This window comes from Tyto alba, unplaced genomic scaffold (assembly GCF_018691265.1).
Source record: "Tyto alba isolate M040663 unplaced genomic scaffold, T.alba_DEE_v4.0 Super-Scaffold_22, whole genome shotgun sequence".
NCBI classification, from domain to species: Eukaryota; Metazoa; Chordata; class Aves; order Strigiformes; family Tytonidae; genus Tyto; species Tyto alba.
In genome coordinates this window covers 22,191,365-22,213,522 of record NW_024881296.1, presented here as the reverse complement: position 1 = coordinate 22,213,522, position 22,158 = coordinate 22,191,365, and the positions used below count along the sequence as shown (strand labels likewise).

The 22,158-nt window shown below is 39.1% G+C and overlaps 1 protein-coding gene across 3 annotated transcripts; it reads right to left on the bottom strand.

Moving 5' to 3' along the window:
* Positions 1 to 13,552: 13,552 nt before the first annotated feature.
* Positions 13,553 to 20,891, bottom strand: LOC104368820 (VIP peptides). Of its 3 annotated transcripts, none has more exons than XM_042795905.1 (7): positions 20,651 to 20,891; positions 20,056 to 20,177; positions 18,228 to 18,368; positions 17,766 to 17,870; positions 16,141 to 16,260; positions 15,365 to 15,473; positions 13,553 to 13,841 (listed from the first exon to the last, which is right to left on the bottom strand). In XM_042795905.1, exons 2-7 carry the CDS (start codon positions 20,166 to 20,168, stop codon positions 13,833 to 13,835), a joined length of 597 nt encoding a protein of 198 aa, XP_042651839.1. In that variant the 5' UTR covers positions 20,169 to 20,177; positions 20,651 to 20,891; the 3' UTR covers positions 13,553 to 13,832. The 3 variants fall into 3 exon arrangements, with proteins under 3 accessions (XP_042651839.1, XP_042651840.1, XP_042651841.1); XM_042795906.1 differs by lacking the exon at positions 20,651 to 20,891 and adding an exon at positions 20,284 to 20,366; XM_042795907.1 differs by lacking the exon at positions 17,766 to 17,870 and having other exon boundaries at positions 20,651 to 20,883.
* Positions 20,892 to 22,158: the final 1,267 nt, after the last annotated feature.

The window sequence follows — 22,158 nt, the reverse complement described above, 5'->3', positions numbered from 1 at the left end:
TATTTCAATGTATTAAAATATATTCATTTTTCCCAACTGAAACTGACACAGATTTCCCATATCAAATAAAATATCAGAGTTCATCTATCAATAGCGCTGCTCCTATTTGTTCTTTGACTTTTTAATATACCTTACACTTATAGTGTAAACACCAGCAGCACATTGAATGTATAAAAGCAATTAGTTATGAATAATGTAATCATGTTTTTTATAACATTTTAAGTTTACTTATTCCAAACTATGGGACAGACTTTGGAGAGGTAGAAGGTGTCATGGTTCCTTCCCCAGTTGACTATGCATTAAAAAGCTGAATCCCATTAGACGTCTACAACTCCATTTTATATTTGTGATACCAGAAAGGCGTACATCATGATCATTATTCCAAGCATACATATCTGTGTTGTGTCCTTTAAAATTGGATTCTTTTTATTGTAATTTGTTGTCTTGCCCTGAAAAAGAAAAAAATACAGTGTAAGACAGCTAGGAAAAGGAGCTGAAATTTTCCATCAGCCCCTTGATAACTGTAATTTTTAAAGACTAATAAAAACTTATTTCAGGCTTTAGAAGAGGTAGATTAGATCAAAAAGCTTGAAGCTGTGGAAGCTATTCCAAGGGTCTAACCCACTATTCCTGGTCATGAAGTGCATATAGTCAGTATAAAATTAAAATTTGCCTATGCTATGCTTAGCTCACCAGTGCACAACTGCAGTTTCACACAGGTATAATTCCTGTGAAACCACTGGTGTTAAACTAGCATAAAACTGGAGTACCAAAGTTTTGATTGCAATAATGTATTGAGACAAGGGAAAAAAAAAAAAAGAAAGATAGAATGAGTGCTAGGAAGCCTCCTGTGGCAAGGCAGCAGTTGGAAAGAAAACTAATCAGACCCAGTTGGAAACAGTTGCTTTTGATAGACTGTAAACAGTAAAAGTCATGGTTTCTCTCTAAGTCATCTGACACCTTCATTACTGCAATTGCTTATTTAATCCCCCTCACATCAAGAAGCAAATACAGCTTTATTAGACAGCTCATGCAAGCTTTTTTTTCCCTCTGTATTCTTCACCAGTACTTACCAATTAACACTGTGCATCAACAACCTGCTTTTGTAGCAGCTGCTGAGCTAAAAATGTATTTGGATAGTAGAACAGTATTCAGAACTGTCATACTCCTTCTAGGAACATGACCAAGTGAAGTTACTATTATAAAATACATTTTGAGCCACAGTTATTTGATACCTGAAAGGGAAATGTTTATCTGTAGACTTTCCATAACTTTCCAGCTTAATGATCATTAAAGTCTATATTTAATTATTTAAGTTCCTGCTTCTACTTCACAGACGTTCAACTGAGTAAATATCTCAGGTTTGGCCCACAGGCATCCTCCAAAATATTTAATTTTAAATCTTGACTTCTTATGTCACATTGTTTAACTCATCTGCAGAATCTTGGTAGCAGAGCTGTTGCAGCCAAAGCAGACTGAGGAAGTAAGAGAATCCAGGTTTGTACGGAGAAAGAGTACCTTTTGATAGATCAACTGTTATTTAAATGGAAAAGCCTTCAGACTCAAGCTTTTCTTAAAGTATGAACCAGAAATAGCTAAGAAACTTTTGGGATCATGTAAGCACATTTTGTGAGAATACAAAATTTCTGGATTCTGGCCACAGAGATCTGACAATTTTCAAAGACATCGTTTCCACAGAGTTTTTCTAACAGCTGTAGTTGTGGCTTTATTTAGCCAAATGTCTATAATACATGTTTATTTCCTTTCCAGTGCTGAGCCAGATGTCAAGTGGAAGGCTTGGAGAGATTTTTTTCTGTTGATTGATTGACTGAAACTTTTTCTGTCTTTTATCTTCCAGTAAGCTGGTGCAGGTAAGAACACATCTGTATTACATACAAAATACCAGTGAAATCTGAATAAATTACTGTAGTTAGCAAGAATGGTTGATGCGTTCAATTATCGAAGCAAAATATCATCAGTGCATTTTAATATCATCGTATATTTTAATGTTTTAAACAAAGATTTTCTTTAAGAATATTATGAAGTTGCTTCAAATTATATGCTATTTGTTGTAAGAAAAAATGAATATATCTTCTTTGCTTTGTTAATTACCCTTCTTTCTAGGCTGGCTGAAGCAAAAGTAGATATATTCTCTATAGAACTGAAATGTACGATGTAAAAATCTTTGATCGGCACTTTGAGACTAATGAAAAGGTTTCAGATGGAGCTAAAGACTTAAATAGAGGCTTCAGAAAATGAAAGTCAACCTTCCGCTTTTTTCTGAACACAGTCTTAAATGTAGGAAATATAGAGCAGGTTGTAAAATGCAAAAGCTGAATCTATCACATGCTGCTCCATATTTTTTTTAATTTTTTTTTCATGTTCCACATTCCATATAAACTTTAACAAAAAACTTCTCACACTGGAATTTTAGTAGATGAGTTTATCCAATAAAAGCTGTTTCTGCAAAGAATTATAATGGACAAAATAATGTTACATGTGCAAAAGGAGTTGTAGTAATTTCTTCTGTACCTTGAAAGAGTACAACTCTTGTATTTTATGATCTCAAAGGAGGAAAGCAGCCCTTGTGATCAGAGTCAGTCTCCATTAAACTCTTGTAATGCACGCTAATGTAATGTTCCTGAGGGAATGCCATGGTGATATTTATCCTCAGTCTGCCTGCTAACAAAAGCCCTGCCAAGCAGGAGAGGAGGCATCTGTATGCGTGGTTGAGCAGCATTTTTATGCTAGCAGATATTGGATGGCTCTGGAAAGATTCAGATTCAGTAGGAATTGAATTTCAGAAAAACACCTGAGGAAAGGGCATTTGATTTTTTTTTTTTATTATTATTATTTTTTAGTTTGGGAGCTTAACTTGACATTTAAAGCAATAAAACAATCTCTAAAATCCTACCTTGTCCAGGAACACCATTATAACTAGTTGAACTCTTCCAGATCAGATAAAATAACAAGTTGATTGTGATCTTAATAGATTTCCCAGGTTCTTGTTGTAATCAGACCTACCTTTTTAACAGTCCTCATTGCTCATTAATTACATTTCCTCTCTTAATTTCTCTATTTCTTTCCTATTCCTTGAGGAGTATGGAAACCAGTACAACTAATCACCTCTGAATTATGCATGTGAATCATCCCAGAAACAGATGGTTGGGATCGTTCTGTAGGTCAAGAGGCCATTTTAGATACAGATTAATTTCTCATCTTGTGGTAGTGACTTACTGTGAACTTCAGTACAGCCAGAGGCTGTGTGTAACAACTATATCTTCGGCAGGAATTTTCATTCTAAACTAATTAACATGTCCTAAATCCTAAACTACTGTAAATGAGAAATAATTTGAGATGATGGACTCACCTGATAATTCTTTTCTTTCCTATTAAATGTACTGAAACTCCCTGAGAGCTCTATCAAATGGCCTTCAATTAACCTAACACCCTGACTGCTATGATTAAATACTATATGGATATTATTTTTCTTGTACCATGTCATATTATGACATAAGTTTCAAGTTTAAAAGTGTCACTGGCACAATGTATTATTTATATATGGTGTGATTGCAACGGAGTTGTGATATGCAAATGAGAATACAATTAGAAGCAGAATATGTTCTAAAACTGGTATTTGTCTTCTTTAATATACTAATTTAATACAGTCATTTAGCCAGTGATTCATGAATAGCCCTCTACAGAAGACTCACAGCATATCAAAATGACACATTTGGATCCTGATCCACAGTATTTTTCATTGTCTTGAATGGGATGCAGTTCAGTTTTTCTCCTTATATAAGCCTTTCTTTGGCTTACCCATAAAATCAGCGGTCTATTCCATCTTCATATCTATCCCCATTTCCTAAGTGTCAGAGTTTTTTGGGGCAAGAACAATATCATATTTGATCAAGATATACCTTCAGTTTTTGTAGATCTATAGAGCCAGTCATATATTATCTGTTTAACAACAAACTGTGATGTTTCAAGGACTTATGAAGTCTACAGAAAATCCAGACCTCAATTGTTGCATCCCTGTGGAACCCAAAGACAAAAAATCAATAAAAGTGTATGTATCTTTACAAGGAATTTTTTAAAGAGTAATGTAAGGTGAGCTCCAACAATATAGTGACCCATTTCAATGATACAGGGAACCTGAAGGTAGCAGGAAACAAAGTTTTAGATTAGCCATGTTTATGCTTTATGTTGCAGGGTTTTCATGTGATGATTGTCATTTCCACTGGAAGTCCAAGACCTGCCAAGAATTAGAAGAACAGCTGTGTATGTCAGTGTGTCTGGGAATATACACACGTGTATTGTTATGTACATTGAGTGAGTTAATAAACATGCAACAAAGCACATTTTCCTAATGGTAATTGATTTATCATGCAACACTGAAAATAGTAATATGTGTTCAATTTTTCTGCCTAAAATTGTTGACTTCCTTAGTTTTTATTTATAGTCTTATATGCATTAGATGTCACTTTCTGTGGAAGTATTTTGTGACCCAAACCATTGATTATTCTCTACATCTCTGCATTTGCTGATAGTTTTAGAAAAGTAAAATCAATGCAGCTGCAATATTGTCAACCATCTAAGTTTCTCTGTGTGTGTAAATCTACACAACAAAACAGCCAAAATGAAACTCAGTTAGAGATTTCCAACTAACAGACAACCATAATGAAAATCTTTCCTATTTGCTGATATGTGATTCTCTTGTATGTTGAATTGGAATATAACACTCAGATCCCTTATATGACCAAGACCTAGTCCTTGCTATCATGGGAAAACCAAATCAAACTACTAAATTCATAAATGTACTAAACTTATGAAATACCTGCTTAAAATTCAGTTTGGTACATAATTCCAGAATTTCAGCTCTATGGTAGCTAGAAACTTCATCTAATTTCTCACTTAAATTTATTCTTTGCTAATTTACACAAACGTCTCCCACAAGCATTATCCTCTTTGTTTAAATAGGTTTTCTTCTTCTATGTGTTTATCCCTGATAAAATAAAAAGGAAAGGAAGGAAATTACAGCAGGAAATTATGGAAATTATGGAAGGAAATTATATCAACTTTAAACTGTCATTTTATTTTGAACTTGTATTTAAAAGAAAAATAAATAAAATTGGATTCACCAAGGTACTTTTTTTTAATATATATACATTGTGTACTTCATATAAGACTCTGTGAACAAATACATAAGAGGTGATTCTGATTACATCACACAGCTACAGGCACAGCTACTTATGCCTATAGGATTAAGGAAATACTTTTGAAGATCTCCATAACTAAAAGAAATTTAACCAGAAATATGAAGCATCAAGAAATGCATAAAATCATAATCTTCATAATAATTATATGTACCTCCACACAATTATTTTTGACATAAGTAATAACATTATCCTCCATCTAAGATGTGGGTACAACTATTGTATGACTGGAGAAGGGGTCACGTTTGTTCAACATCAGAGAAGTACCACCTGCCTGTGACAGGCTGTGAATGCAGTGTTTACTCCTGTAAACCACAATAATTCAGAGGAGTCACAGACACGCTGGGTCTTTCATTAGAGCAAAAAGATAATGGTGTTTCTCGAAAATACTTTTCTTGCAACACATTCTCCAAATATTTTCTAGACTGAAGATGAGAAGTTCATTAATTAAATAAATTGTCTGCTAACCAAATCAAGTTATTTGAGGCACTCCTCAAAATCCAGTTGCTTGGAGTTCTTGTTTGCTGGCAGTCAATACTAGCAAAAGGAAAACAAGGTTGAAAACACTTATTTGCCTGGGTTACAGTGCGACCAGCTTTAAGAAGTCTAAATAAATGTTTGTATGTGTGTTTGAATGGTTCACCTTCAAACTTTCTATCACTTCAAAGCACAGATAGAGCATAAGGTCTTTTTCCATTTATTTTTATCTGGTTTTATTTTGTTTCCTTGTGCAAAACATCAGCAGTATCTCCCAGTTTAAGCTTGTATCTACACTGCAGAACACAAAGGAAAATGGCAGCTAGACTTGGTAACTTAATATTTGTATAATTTACTTAAAATTATTGTCTTAAGTTCTTTAATCAATACATTTCTGAAAAGCTGTAATAGAGGAACAGCTTAAAAAGCAAAAATAAATCAATGAATTAAGTTTTCCTATTAGTTATGCCATATCTGGGTAATTACTCTGAGAGGTTTGTAACATGTATCTAATGCATCTAAGCATCAAAAACCAAGAAGTTTTTTGCAAAATTTGAGACAAAAATCTCAGGAAATTAGACCTGCCCAAGCCTCTGTTTCTGAAGATGCGAATGTAGAAATTGGAAAAAAAAAATCTAAATGTTTAACAATTCTCAAATTAAGTATTAAATTTGATTTAAAAATTACTAAGGCATTGGATTGCTCTTATTTTTTCAGCAGCTGATTCTCCCACAGTGAATAATACTCCACAGAGTTGTCTCTTTCTTGTAGTGTCACACTTAAACTGTGATTTTATGCAGATAACCTGCAATGAGATTCTCTTTCAAATTCCTTTGCTTATGTTCAGAAACACAAAGAAGTCTAAAATAATAGTGGGTACTCAGGGAAATCCACAATATAAAGAAGTCCTCAACCAGTGCAGAACTAGCTAAAAACAAAGCTGTTTAAGCTGTATGTATATCGTGGGCTGAATTTGGAAGACTACAGTTCCTGAGCCAGCCAGATCTCCTCTATCAAACAGCCTAGATTACAGCAACCTAAAATCTGCTTCGAATTTTACCAAAGCCAGTGTAGAAACCCTTGAAACCATAATCTTTTCCACTGTGGTCTACTGTTCCAGCTACAGAGTAAAGCTAGGGCAGGAGAGGTTTTCCTTCATTGATTTCTTCAGTTTTTAATAGAAAATAACCTAATAATCTGTATGCATGGTAATTATATAACATGCTGGTTTTACACTGAAGTTTGTCATTCAGCAAACATAAAATTAGTATAAAACACAGTATGTCTCTGAAGCAGAATTTCTGATATATTTCTCTCAGGGAATTGTCAAGTGGTAATGTAATTAGAAATATAAAACAGAACACTTATATGGATTAGTCCTTATTACAGAGATATATTGTCTATTGGCCATGGATTTTTTTATTAAGCAGACCCTTCAAACATATTTATAAAGAATAGCCATTGAAATGTCATTTTGACTTTACCAGGTGAAGTTCTGTTTGTTCCATCACTGAAAAGCAACCTAATTATCTCATATATGATTCCAGAACCCTTCAGAATATGTAAATATGCAAAAGCTATTCAACTAGGCTAAGGCCAGGGAAATGAAATTTTGAATTAGCCATTCTTTGGGAAAATACATTTAAATGGAGTCTGAAAGTTACAGAATGTGCAATGCCCAATTAAATTTGATCTTTCCAGAATCAAGCCCCTTCTCTATGAAAGCAGGGTACATTAAGCACTTGTATTATCACCTGTACTGAACAGAGAATGAATCATAAATCAAAGGGTGATGACCCAAGTAGTCCACTCAGCAGGATTTCTTTATTTCTGCACAGTAGTAGACTAATGATCCAGAAGATAATCCCTGTTGTAATCCTTTAGCTATGGATGAAAGGAGACCCTCAGACCCTCACCGTCACTGGCGCTACACTTTAGCATAATATTTTAATATACACGATATAAATACACAAATGCATGCTTGCATGGCTCTCTTCTTTCTTTTGAAAACTTAATGCTGGTGACAGGCCAGTGTGTAACCCATATCACTCATTACTCACAGAGCGGGTCAAAGGACATATAGCTCTCCATCCTAATCTCCTCAATAACCTGATAGGGTTTTGCTGTGAACTGACCTCCATTTCCCCTTCCTTTGGCTGGCAAAAGTCAGAAAAGGGCCAGGGGTGCTGCTGCTGTCACCCAGCTGCCCAATATCACAGATGACAGAAGGGCAGCATGAGGGGTTCATTTGTCATCTCCCTTGGGGGCAAGATCAAGGAGGTTGGATTTTAAAAGTGCAGGCTATAGCTGTATAAAAGAATGTATTCAGAGATCTAGGTTAAACTACCTCATAACCTGGGCATCTGCCTGTTTAAGAACATAGTTTTCCTTACACATATTTTAGACAGGATTAAGTGTCTCCCTCTCCACCTACCTCAGAAAAAGGTATTGTATTTCAGGTGCTTGGTGATTCTGCTTCCTCAGTTTTTGGAAACTTTAAAATGTTAGAGAAGCAATGAAAAAATTGTCCACATTGAAAAATCAGCTCTTCCAAGGCCCTCAGAACAGAGGGCCTCAAAATCACTAGTCACATTTCCAAAATGACTGCAATAAAAAAAAAAAAAAAAAAAAAAAAAAAAAATAGAGTTATTTAGTAATTTTGAAGGTGAAACTACGTCTGTTAAACTGTAATCTAGGGGTGTGAAACTCATTCTGAAACATGATCCCACTGGGCTTGGGGATCCAGCATGGTCTCAGAAATGGAGAGTCATTTACAAGATGAGACAAGACAGACTTGTTTCTTTAGCCTAACAAAGCAAATTTTGGGAGGTAAATGCAGTCTATAAATACATCCAGGAATACAACTCCCTGAGAATAGTAATGGTACTCTTACAAACAGGACATTAGGATGGTAAAAAATGGATGACAAGCTATTTGTCAAATATTTAGGCTGACAGTTAAAAGACAGTTCCCAATGAGTACAGCTGCTGTGCAGCAGCAGAATTAGGGGACAAAAAAATCCAGCTGTGCTCCTGATGGATTTTGTTAAGTTAATGAATGGACTTGCATGATGTAAGGTCCTCTGACAGCAAGAGATGACTCCTTGTTTCTTCTCAAAGCAAGGGTCTGAAATCTACAGGGAACAAAAAGCCATATATAAACTAGGTTTAACACCAGGTACTATTTTGAAGACACAGTCTTCACCTGCTCTATCTCAACATATATCAGTCTCTTCTTTCTTACTACATGCTTCGCTTCTGAAGACTGGAGCTCTGGGACCAGCTTTGTAATGTCAAGAGCAATGCATTGCTCTGAAAGGAATCACCAGACAGGACTGGAACCATTGGCACGAAATCTAGATTTTTTCAAACTTTTCTTACTTTTTCACCAAGATTCAGTTTTTCTGCATAAATTATATATCCCTAGCTTTGTCATGAAGAATCCTCCTAGCATACAGCAGTTTGTTTTCTATACTCCCTAATAAGAAGCAAAATTGCTTGCTTAAAACAGTGTGCAGATGTTCTGGCTGTGATTATGGGAAGAGGGATTGGCTGAAAGACAAAGATGAAGAGCTGTGTTAGAATAACAACAAATGGTGATAAGGCATCTGTCAAACATTATTTGTGACCACTTCCAGTAAAAAGCAGTTCAGTAGTATATAAAATAAGCAAACATCTAGGAACCACCCAGGGTCCACATAAATGATTTCTTCTGTATCAAAAAGCTGATGTGCAAGAACTTGACACCGCCTACCATCTGGCCAAGTGGCAACACTACCAGGTAATTTTACAAACAAAACTAGACATAGTTCTTTCTTTGTCCTACTCACTGAATATCCAGGCTATTTCATATGCTACTGTCAAAAATTGCTGCTCTGTGTACATTTCCTAAGTAAAAAGGTCTTCACAGATTGATCTCATCTAACAGTAGGAGACAGTGATTGTTTTTATCTTCTCTTCTGCTTTCCCTCCATGACAAAAAGAGGATATGTGCTGGATAATAGCAAATTTTGACTTGACATCTATTAAGTAGTAAGATCAACATATTAAAAGCATTTATATTGCGTGTTTAGAAATAACTTAAGCTCTTAGATGCTGTGGCCTCATTGAAATGTGAAATAGGGCTTCTAAATGTCCAGGCCAGTTCGAGAAAAGATCCAGAAAATGGATTTTATCCACCAACCTCACATATACTCTTTGAAGCATATTAACCTACACAAAACTCTATCTAGTAATAAATAATTCACTCAGTGGGGAAGTACAAGATCTTTTTTCTTCTTTTTTCCCCTCATTATTGAAACAACCCCCATTCTTTCCCAAAAACATGCACCATTAAAAATATTTTTCTCACTGTGGTAGTGTTGATATTTAGATAAGAGAATTATATTTTTCACTGTACCATTATGATTTATGTCACTTTGAGCTTAATTTTTGAATAATCAGCCCCATACTTATTTACAAATGTTGATCAAGTTAGGGAACATACTTATCCTCACAAGCGAAAGCTGTTTTTTCTCTCCCTGCTAAGTGGCCTGTATGTATCTGTGTATAAAACTGTAGTAAAACTTTTCCTGTTTGTTCACTTTAGAAGCAGAAGATGCATCAAATTATTCTTCAGACTTTTTTAAAGATTGATGTAAAAGACCGATGTCTAGTTTCCTACCTCCAATCCTAAACCAGCTTGTCAACCTGGCAAGCAATTTGTCTGTGATGATTGTTCCAAAGCAGAAAGGAGAAAAGCTGAAAATATTGTAGTTGCCCGAGCCAGTGTGAGCCCCAGGAGGCCACACATTCTGCTTGATGTATCCAAGGAAAGGTCAGCCTTCTGCACCAGTCACAAACCAAATGGGAAATCTCCAGTGGGAAGTCAGGGGCTGTCTGTGAGCAGGATAGGTTGTTCCTGCAAATCTGGTTGTGCCAGGTTCTCTGAAATACTCATCTCCAATAACCAAGTCTGGCAGTTATTAGATTGCTGCACTGTAAATTTAAGGTCTGCTGTACTTGTTCCTCTCAAAAGCATAGGCTACCTTAGTGAGGCAAAGGTGAGAGTATTAACAAAGAGTGAGGAAGCTTGTAGTAAGTGGAGGAAGGAGAGAGAAAATAAGGAAAAATAAAAGAGGTAGTGGAAAGCATAGGTAGTATCACAAGATACAATAGACAGCCTTTTCCATCTACCTTTCTCTAATGCCTTACAAGCAAATTGTTCTTGTATACATACATCTCTTCTCAAAAGTTCTGTCTTTGGGGAGAATTCAGTGTTCTTATACATGCAGTTATACCTATCCTTTGGTTCCAAGTTACCCATTTTCATATTTTTAAACAGAAATTTTGTCTCAGACTTTGAGGTGGAATAAATACTCATAGCCTCTCAAACCCATTTAAATATCAGAGAAGCTCTTAGGGTTTTATTAATTTTTAATGTGTTTTTACCAGCTGTAATTTTAAAATGTTTTCTCAACTTTTGTAATTCTCACAGCCTTATACACAATCCTGAGGGTTGCTCTTGAGTGGGTGATGACTGTACAGATGCACACAAGCATGAAAATCCTCTCTGTGGATTCAGGACCAAAAATATCCCCTTCCAGTGCTGGTAAAGATGCACTTAAAAGTGATTCTGTCCCTTTCTTTAACAGCTCCATGAGGTAGGTCAGAAAAGCAAACCCCATTCAATAAAACAAAAAATAATGAGTTCTGTTGTCTACAATCGCAGATTTTGCTACCTTGTGTTAGAAGTGAAATTCTAGAGAAACATGGTGAGCTGTTTCCTTAACATATACCTCAATAGTAAACTCAGGAGGAAGGAATATTCCTTCCTCCTAATACTTCTTCCCAAACGGTTGCATTCTATCTGTCAGTGATGCTCTTCTAAATCTCCCAAGTATTTTTTTTTTCCTCCTAGCAATCCTCTTGGCACCCTCTTTGGAGCTGCCCCTTTCATTCTCCTAATTAATACAACACTTTTCTTCCACTCTTACAATATATTGCAGATGGGTTTTAAGATTGGTGACATGTTAAGACTCATTGACAGACTGAAAATTTGTCTCATTCAGTGAAATGTCAGAATTTTCTCTTCAGTTTTATCATTTAACCTTACCATAACCACTTGGCCATGGAGTTGAGGTGAACAATGTTACATCTTCCACAATTAACTAGTCTCGATGTATTAATGAGCCTTTTATCTCCTGTAGAATGTCAAAATTGCTATGACAAATTAAAGGCCATCCTTTAACACAAATATCAAATCAGGTATATTATTCTGGAAGTTAGTATCCCTCCTTTCAGTGCTAGGTTTTGCATGTTTTACCTACCTTTTGCTGAAATGTATGTAGAATTTTGCGTGTACTTTGGACTGTGTCTATTTGCTAACCCTCTGAGGAAGCCACCACAGTATTATTTATTACAATGAGGATATTAATTTTGTATTTTATAATATATATCTATATATGATTTCCTAATAAGCGTACCTTTCTTCTGTAACCCACTCCATCTCCATTATAACAGAGAAAATACATGTTCTAAGGTTCATTGGCTTAGGGTAAAATAAATTCTGTCAAGGCTGGATAGAAAGAGCAATAATAGCATCTAATCTGTGCAAGCTCATTTTCTTTTGACATGCAGTTGCCAGTATTCAAAAAAACTGCAAATCAGAAGGCTACATATTTATGAGAACTAGTCTCCACAAATCTCAGATTTTATCATGTTTGAAACTTCCTTCTAAATGAGAACAGTAAACTTGTAAGTGAAACTTGTAAATCAGTTTTATCACCGTCTATGTGTGCATATGTATGATATATAAATATACTTGAAGTTCCAAATTGAACTTGTAAGTAGGTCTGATAAGTTTTTCTACTTCAAATGTCATCTCCTTCTAGGAGGTGGGAGGAGAGTCATGGCAGTTTTATGTCTGGTATCATGCATGAATATGCATTTCATATGTTGTGCATGTAGTACCACGCGCTTTCCTTACTGCAGTGGAATTATCAGTCCTTACAACAATAAGTAATTCTTTAGAAAATTATTCAATTGGTTAAATCTACAATTTTAATAAAATACAACCAGACTCTGATTCACAGCAACAGTGAATCAGCTGCAAATTTCCAGTTCCATACTAAGCTTCAGTGATATAAAACTAAAAAAATGGGGTCCGGAGGCTTACTTGCTTGTCTTTCTAATGTAACATAGTATACCTCAGTTAAAAAAGAGTATCTTCCTCTATTGCTATAGTAGAGAGAGCACTTACTGGGACCTCTACCTGTAGCATTATTTCAAACCAGTAATAGTTTGCCATGATAATAAAATGATTTATTGTCTACATATTCTGTAAATGACATAAATTCTGAAAAAAAAAAATAGTATAGTGTCTTCAGATCTATTTTATATATAAGGAATAGTTTCATCATCAAAGCTACAGACAACTGAATGTAAAATAACCAGTGACTTCAGGCATCAAACAAATCAAGGGATAACATACTTTGTGTGCTTGGTCAGCTCCAGAGCATCCAAAACACAGCTGAAAATTAAGGATATATTTCTTGTCTTAATATAATTTGTATATTCTGCAGTTTTAAAGATCTGAAGAGGAAGGAAAGATGCTGTCAGAAGTCAAATAATTTTTAATGCTTTTTCATTTTCTCTAGTTGCTTGGTAAGCAGCTAGAAAAGCATTCCCTTTTGCTTGGCAGTAACCTTCAGAGATATTTGTAATGCAGTTTTACACACTGAGCATTCTTTTCCTAACATTTTTACACTTGTTTATGAAACTATCTGGAAATGTATCCCTATGATCATGCAGTCTTATCTGAAGTTGTACTACACCTAAAATAAGCCAATTAGTAATAATGGGCTATTTTCAGCTGCACACTCATTTTCAAATGAATTTATTGAAGTAAAGGATTTACAGCATATGGACTCACAGACTTCTCATGAGTTAAACTGGCATCCATATGTACAGCTTTCAGTAGAGAACTCTAGAGTAATATTTACAATGTAAATATCAACTTTTATTACATAAGAAACAAATATATCACAACTTTCACTTCACAACATATTTGTTCTGGTTTGATGACTAAAGTCATCTCTTTGAAATACTATGTGGAACTCAAAAATAGCTTGTTCTTGTCATAAACTTTACCAGGTGTCCTTCAGAGGTCCTGAAAAGTAAAGGAGAAATATTCTTTAAGTCATTTTCGTAAGCAGTTGCATCATAAGGTCTATAAAAGCAGGAAGAGGACAAGAAGTAACGCTTGATATAAAACAATTGCTGCGTTTGGGACTGACAAGCATGAGATGGAGCTATCCACAGGAGCTTGATGGGCATTACAGACAGCAGACAGGGCTGTAGGGTGAGGAATAAAAAGTTGAAGGATTAGGCAAAAATGTTACTGCACGTTGGCCGACAGCACAGAACAGCTCACTTCAAAAACCACTGTATCCTTGAAATGGATACACAAATTCATGTTGTTTGATACACTCTGCATCAGCAACCTGGCACCAGGATAAAATGACCAGTAACAGTGAATACTGAGTAAGTGATTCACCTATAGGTAGATCTGGATCATCAGTACAGTCCATAGAAAGGAAAGGACTGAAAATATTTCCAGGAAGATACCCGGGACCCACTGCACGAGTACTCTCTCTCACTTAGTCAATGCTACAAGTTTTAAAAGCTGTAAAATCCAGGAGAACACATTTTTGTAATAATCTCTAGAAATAACATTTCTTTCCAGAATCCCATCACTTACAAATTGTTTTAATACATGAGGCATAAGGAGTTTATGTCCTTTCTGATCTTTGGGAACTTTAGAGGAACAGCCACATTTGTGGAAAAGAAAATAACATTTTCTTTCAGTCTTGGAAGGAAAAAACAGTTCGGAAAAATGTATTTTCTCTTCCCTCCTCCCAATCCCCTCCCCCCCCCAATTATCTTCAAGAGTAGCCTTTTTTCTTACTTGTAGTTGAGACACAGATGAATGCCAAAAAACATCCTATCATCAATTTCATAACACACTTTCAAAAATACCAAGCTTGATTCACTTCTACGTTACCCTTTCAATTTTATGTCCCTTCAAATGCTGTGATGTAGAAGTGTTTACATTTCAGTAGACCAAAGAAACATATTTGTGAATGATTTTAGAAAAATAATACGAGCTAAATGGAAAACAGTAACTGCAATATTTACATGTCAGACCATCCCTCTGCAGCACACCTTAGATGGGATTCAAGTGCTTTCTTAATGCTTAGGGTTCGTCTTGCTGATCCTCTTAGTTCTAGGGGCAACTCCCTTCTAATGAAATAGTCATAAACCAAAACGTGATGCTTTTTTTTAATTAAAAGAAATATCCTTGAGTTTGTTCTCTGAAGAAATAATAATCTTTGTCAATTCTGGTTTTATGATGCAGTGCACACAAGCTGAAACACCCAACTGAGTTAGGTGCATTTACAGTGCCATTTATTTAGGAAATTTCAAAACCAGCAATCATGGGTTAACTTAATTATTGCCATTAAAATTATTATTATGTTCAAACACAATCCCTATAGCAACATTCAGTGTTTCATGGAACATGGCTCTTTTCTAGGCGATCCTGCTTTTCTGATAGGCCACACTTCGTGTATGATTAATCTCATTTTATGGGTCAAGTAACAGATAGCAAGAGGAAAGAAAATCTGGGTATACCAGTGGGAGGTGGCTTAGCAGCTCATCTACGGAATCATAGTTTTCTGAAAAGGAAGGTTCAAGAAGTTCCGCTTCATCTCGAAGTTTAGCAGGGTTTAGCTCTTCCTGGCTGTTTTGGATTAGAAACAAGTTTTATTGCTCTCAGAAGAAAAAGCAAACAGGCAAGCAAAGCTGCCTTCTAACTATAGCTATTGCACGTTTTGTTACACGTATGCCAAAGTGTTATAAATCACATGAAATAGCATGTTTAACAGGTGAAGAGACCTTTTAAAAGCAGTTGTCTAAATGAGTGAATATACAAACAGAATATAAACTCTACAAAAATATATGCTGGCACTTATCACCTATACTGACTGGGACATATGCTCTTTCTGGGGCTTCTAAATTTTCATTTCATGTGTTTACTTAAAGACAAATTTTCAATAAATAGTGCATTTTCTTTATAAAATTGTTGTTCATGTTCCATAGCTCTGTGGATTTTTCCTTAAGAGGCTTTTTAATAAATGAAACCATTTTAAGAATCTGTCAGAAGCTTTTTAAAATTGCCAGATGCTGTCTCCTCTTTATGCTTCTGTTCTAATCTGATTGTGGTGCCTGTTTCAGTCTGGAAGAAAATGCTGTCTGTATTTGAAAACTATGTTATAAACTATGTTATAAAGTCATTAATGTTCACTGCATTTTGTTTGTCCTCTCTTTATACATACATGGGTATAAATCGTTTCTCTCTTAATACCATAAAAGTATGGAAACAATGTACATTTGCTCTCTTTTAGTACCTTCTTTTTCCAGTTAAAACTGAATTTAAGTATTTCTTCACAGCCATTTGCTTTCGAAAGCGGCTGTAGTTGTCAGTGAAGACAGCGTCAGAGTGGCGTTTGACAGGACTGTCCTGGGAGCTGGCAGTACAACAATTACAAAGAAAAAATTAATAGACGATATCTGTTTAAAATAAGATAGCATTAAATGAGTGAAACAAACTTTACAATGTTGATTAGCTAAATAAAATCAAATTTTCATTTTGGCTTTCATTTCCAACAATGACTTTGGATCTTTCTTCTGTTGAAAAGAAGCCACTGCCTCTATTGCTTACTATGTATTTTAGTAACAAGAAACAAACTCCAAGGATCAGTATTCAGTCTTTTTGGGCACACCTTCCACTGATTTCTTTCTCCTGCTCAGCTTTGCTATGGCCCATGCAATTAGGATCCACACTCAATGATTTCTAGAGTCCCTTTGCCAGGAATTCTGCAGGATCAAATGGCTGAGTGTGGATTTCACGACTCCCTCCTGTCTGTTCTCACAGCCCAGGTTACTCTTTTCAATAAATTGACTTTATTCTGATTTCTATCATTTGCATAAATATATTTTAGTACAATGTCAAGGTGCAGATTGGTTTAAGTCACGGTAAGCTCTTAAAGGACCTGGTCACTGTTCATAGTGAACTCAGTGAGGACAAAGCTTGCCTCTGAGGAAAGTAAGAGTGTAGCATCACATACATGGCTACAAATGCTTGTTTTAAGGAGGTATCAGGAGAAAACCCACATCTTGTGAAATCCAAACTTGGAGACCTATTGTTCGTGCATGATCTTGGGAAGCCTCAGTGTGTTCTGCTTTAAATGATGTATGTTAGTTTATAGTGTATGAGAAACTAGCACTGTAAGTTCTGGAACAAAGGCAGGATTGACATAAATGCAGGATCTAATTTTCACTCAGCTTTTGAGCACATGAAGTAGGCACTCAAAGGAACTGTGATATCAGGTCAGACTGAAGTTTTCTACTATTCCGTTCCCAAAAGCGCGCAGTAGCTGCTGCTTAGGAATATGAGAACGAGGGAAGTATACAGTGATCCTTCCCAGCATCCTGGGACCATTTGTTTATGGACATCCTGATCTGGAATTTGCACCCAGATCCCTTGTCTATTGATTTCCTCATTCTTTTTTGAATCCTTCTAAAATACAGATCTCCAAAACATCTAAGAATATGTTCTACAGTAGGAAAAAAATCGTTCCTTTCTGTTTTCACTGTAAACCAATTGTTTCTTAATTTCATTGAGCATTCCCCCGTTGTTATCTAAGTACTGAGTAATCAATCATTTTGTATTTAGTCATTCATCTGCCAAGCTAGTAAAAACACTACCAGAGAAAAAAAATAGCGTGATAATCATTATAATATTGCCAGTATTTATTATCAGTGCTATGTGCAGTGTCTGTTGCTCTACCCCTCACAGCTGTATCAGGAATAAATAGTAAAGTATTCATTTAGTAACAAATACCACTTAGTTGTTATATAGGATTTTCAGCTCCCCCATTATTATGTTAGTTTCTCTTAGGTACAGAAGGGTAAAAATTTGCCAATGAAGTCAGCTATGAAAAACCTCTACCTAATGTAAGTGTCACCTCACCTAACTCGTTTTCTAATAAGCGAATGCAGATATCTCTTCACAGCAAGTTTAGCCAAAAGATGGCTGTAGACACTGGTGAATATTCCATCAGCATGCCTTGCATTTCTGAAATGGACAATAAATAAACTCTGCAATACAACCTGGGTTCATACCATTTTGACAACGTTCATTTTGTAAACATAATGATTTATTTATCTACTGTACATATTAAATTAAGATAATTTCATAAAACAACTTCCAGATTTTTACAATATACTTTTTAGCCCTTCTTGGTAAGTGAATGAATTCCTCATGCCAGAATGGCAGTGCAATCAGCACTTCTGCAGACATTCCTGCTGCTACCAGAGGCCACGTGGGTTTTTTTCTGTAATCAATTCTTCCTTTCCTATTAGTTTGAACATGTGACCGATCTTTTGGCATAATTCACTTGTCATTTGTATTTGTGATAATAAAGAAACTCACCTATCAATAATTCTGGACAGATCAAAATAGAATTTCTCATTTTCAGGTAGAGCGTTCTGCAAAATGTCTGATTCAGACTTTAATGACCCGTGGGCATGGTCAGGTTCACTGGCTCCACCAAATGGCATTCTGTTTCCCAATCTGTTGGAGAAGGAAACCATGTGAGGTACTGTTAGCTGAGGACATGCAACACTTCACTGCAGCTTACGTTCTGGTCTGTGTCAAAATGCACATCTACCTACATTAATCTGTAAGGCATTTTAAAGTAGTCTGGATAAAACAAAAATCATTTTCAGGTATAATCCATGCTCAGTGATAGAGTAATCTACATAACAGATACTTCTCTCTTATGCATATTTTCTAGATATATGTTTTCCTTGCACACAATTTATTCCAGTGAACAGTGCATAATGTATGGCAATTACAGCTCAAGTGTCAAGCATGAAGCTTTTCATAACAACTATATTTTACATAAACGATGGATGGAATCACCAGCCTCCACCCATGAAAAGTAAAAACAGCTCCTGTGAAGTACCTACCTTCCAACTAAGACTTAAAATGTGCATTGAAATGCAGTATGAAACAGTTCTTAGGCCTTCTCTAAATAAATACACCCTCGAGAACTTTAATATGAAGTACAGTTGTGTACCTCTATGTGTTCTTATTCACTCACATTTGTATTAATTTGCTAGTTGCAAATTTAAAAAGGCTCACATTTAATCTCTCAAAACTTATCACAGCAATTGTTCTGTATAAACCGATTTACAGGTCACACTTTCATAAAGTGCTGTTTCTTACGATGTGCCGTATTTTATCAAGGGCAAATGGACTGCATAGCAGTAGTTTGGCATCAGGCATTTCTTCTGGCTGCTCTGAACTTCTGTGGCAGACAACAGGCTCTCATTGTTATAGCAAACCCCTGCGTGTGATGATGTGCAAAAATCACATACTGGAACTAGGATAGGCTATTGTTCTGGCAATTTTACAGTCATTATAACTATTAGTACTACTTGTATATCTGATACATGGAAGACTTCTGTCTGGTATAAAGAGTAAAGCTGTTGTGTAAAATAAACTAAGTCACATCTTTTGAAAATCAGTCACTATGCTGTCTTGCTCTACCGTTTTTCACCTGTCTTTTTACACTTCGTGTTCCTCTTACCTAAATGTAAAACGTACCTTTCTGCCATCTGATTTTAGTTAGGTGACTAATAACAACAAGTCAGAGCACGTAGCAGTACACAAACTACACATCAGCCCATACGGGCCACTTCCCCTCACTCACGATTTAAGAGTTTTTAATGTGTTCGATTTTGCCTGTGTTTGCCTCTGCCTTTTAAAAGATCCACACACACACACACACACACCCCACCTCGCTGAACGCCAGAGGTAAAGGAGCTTTCCCACAGGAAAAGCCGACCGCATTTTGACGGACACGCATCACGTCCCGGAGCACATTTTAACGCGCAGCCTCCGCACGTTCGGCGGCCCCCGCCCGCGGGGCAGCACCGCCTCGGCTGGTGCCTGCGCCTCTCGGGGCGGGGGGGGGGGGGGGGGGGGGCTGCTAAAGGGCCGGCTCGGCGGGCACCGGCAGGGCTTGGCCGAATCCTGGGCGCGGAGCCGCGCACCCGCCGGTTCCCGAGCAAGCACCGCGACGGGGCGCACCGCCCTGCGCGCACGGCGGCAGACGGGCACTTCTCACAGCACACACACAGACAAACACACACACACAACCCCTCTCGTCGACTCCCCCGCGGAAGGCGAGCCCCGTCGGGCCGGCGAGGCGCGGAGCGGCGCGGAGCGGCGCGGAGCGGCGCGGGGCCCTTACCGCGGGACGGGGGGGAAGGCGGCGGCCCGCGGGGGCAGCGCCCGCGCCCGCCAGCAGAGGGCGCTGAGGAGGGCGAGGGCCAGCAGCAGCGGGGAGGCGCCGCGGTGCTCCATGGCCGCCACCTGCGGGGAGAGAGCGCAGCCGTCACCCACCGGCACCCACCGGCACCCACCGGCACCCACCGGCACCCACCGGCCCGCCCGCACCCACTCGCCCGCCCCCACCCACCGGCCCCGCGGGGCGGCAGCCACGGCCGCCGGGGACCTGCCGGCGGGCGAGGAGAGCTGGCACACACCCCAACACCCCTCCCATCCCGGGGAGGGGCGCAGCGGAGCCCGGGGCTTGGCGACCTTAAAAAAAAAAAAAATACATATGTAGTTTTTAAGCGGCTAAAAAAAAAAAAAAAAAAAAAAAAAAAAGAAGGGTCCGTCCCCCGTTTCCCTGGGCTGTCAGACCCGCTCTCCGCGACCCGACGGCCGGGGCGGCTTCCCTTGCGGGTGCGGGAAAGGAGCAGTGGGGGGACGGGGACACGGGACGGGGACACCCTCCCCCACCGCTGGGAAGTTGCCGCTGCGGCGGAGGGAAAGTTACTCACGGAGCCGCGAGTCCGTCGGTGGGGCTGGCTGGGCGGGCGCGGAGCGCTGCGCTGCTGGGGGCCTGCGCCCTGCCCCGCTGCGCGGCTGCCGAGCTGCGCGGCTGCCGGGGCGGCGGAGGCTGAGGAGGAGGAGGAGGAAGAAGAGGAGAGCTCCGTCTCGCCGCACGCTCTGAGCTGCCGGCCGCGCCGCCGCGTTTTATAGCGTTTACACGTTTCTGCTCCCGAAGAAGCAATCACGTTACTGGGGAGACGTCACCCTTCCCAAGGGGACGGTCGCTTTGTTCAGGACAGTCAGAGACTTATATTTAACTCATGAGCAGCCGCGCACCCAGCCTTTCCCCCCCTCCCCCCCCCTCCCCGCCCCCCCGGGCCATTATTTGATTTATATTAATGAGTTAGTTTTGCGGGGAGCAGGGTCACGTCGGCAGCGTGATTCCGCCTCGCAAAGCATGAGAGCAGGCGGCTGGAGGAGGGGGGGGGGGGGGGGTGGTACGGGGGGCACGCCGCACCGCGCACCCCTGCCCGCACCCGCGGCACCCGGGGGGGGACGTGGGTGCCCACCCTGGGGCCCTCCGCTCCCGCCCCGAGTGCTTCCCAGCCGAGTCCCCCCCTCGGCCCCGGTGTTGCTCCGTTTCCCAGCTCTCCGCCGGTGTTTTTGGGCTGAGCCGGTCCCTCTCCGTCCCCGGCACATGCCCGTCCCTGCCGGGGGTTCCCGCTCAGGCGCTGCGCTGCAGGGAGTTGGTCTCAAACCCCAAATCTTTCTACGGGCTTTAGCTCGATTTTAGGAGGGGGCGCGGTGTTCACCGGTCTCTGCTTTTTCGTTTAAACCGTGTGTGTTCGTGGGAAACGGGTCAGCCCCGACATCCGAGCACGGCTTGGTGCGTCCAAGCGCTGTAGGTGCTTATAACCGCTCCGCTGCTCCCAGCGCCTGCACCCGCTCCGCTGGCGCGCAAGTAGCGCGGCTGGAGCGCGTGTTAAACCCCGTGAGCAGGGCGGGGGAGGACAACTCTTCTAACGTGTCTGAAGCCCAAACCTCGGGGCTCGAGTTACTGCCACAGCAAGGGAGAATCAGATGGTTTCAAGCCTTCGATTTTCTCCTTCGGATTCTTCCTGCCTCAGAGAGATCTGTGGGCAGCAGGGAAAGAAACACGGGGGAGGTGGGCGTGGGACCCGCGGGCGGGCCGGCAGGGCTGGGCTGTTCCCGCAAGCATTTCTTCAATGTCGCAAGGTGTCTTTTCAGTGCCTGCCCTGAAATACCTGCCAAAGAACTGCGGCAAGAATTCAGATGAAAAGGTCATTAGTCTCTGGTTTTGGGGGGGGGGGTTTCTTCCTTTTTTTATTTTTTTTTTGTTCCCCTTGACCTTTTTTGCCTATAATCCTCCTACTCAGTAAGTAACGATTGTACAAAATCCATACAGACGATTTCACCATTTCTTCTTACTTCTAATAAGTTTCTCTATTTCATGTTTCACTAAAGGTTAGGCAGGCTCAATGCCGAAGATTCTGCG

Excerpts from the sequence above, each read along its gene's own strand:
- LOC104368820 (XM_042795905.1), bottom strand. The coding sequence starts at position 20,168 with ATGGAGCACCGCGGCGCCTCCCCGCTGCTGCTGGCCCTCGCCCTCCTC. Across the intron at positions 18,369-20,055 it reads GCCTTCCCCCCCGTCCCGCG|ATTGGGAAACAGAATGCCAT; the intron begins GTAAGGGCCCCG and ends CTTCTCCAACAG. Across the intron at positions 17,871-18,227 it reads CTGTCCAGAATTATTGATAG|AAATGCAAGGCATGCTGATG; the intron begins GTGAGTTTCTTT and ends TGTCCATTTCAG.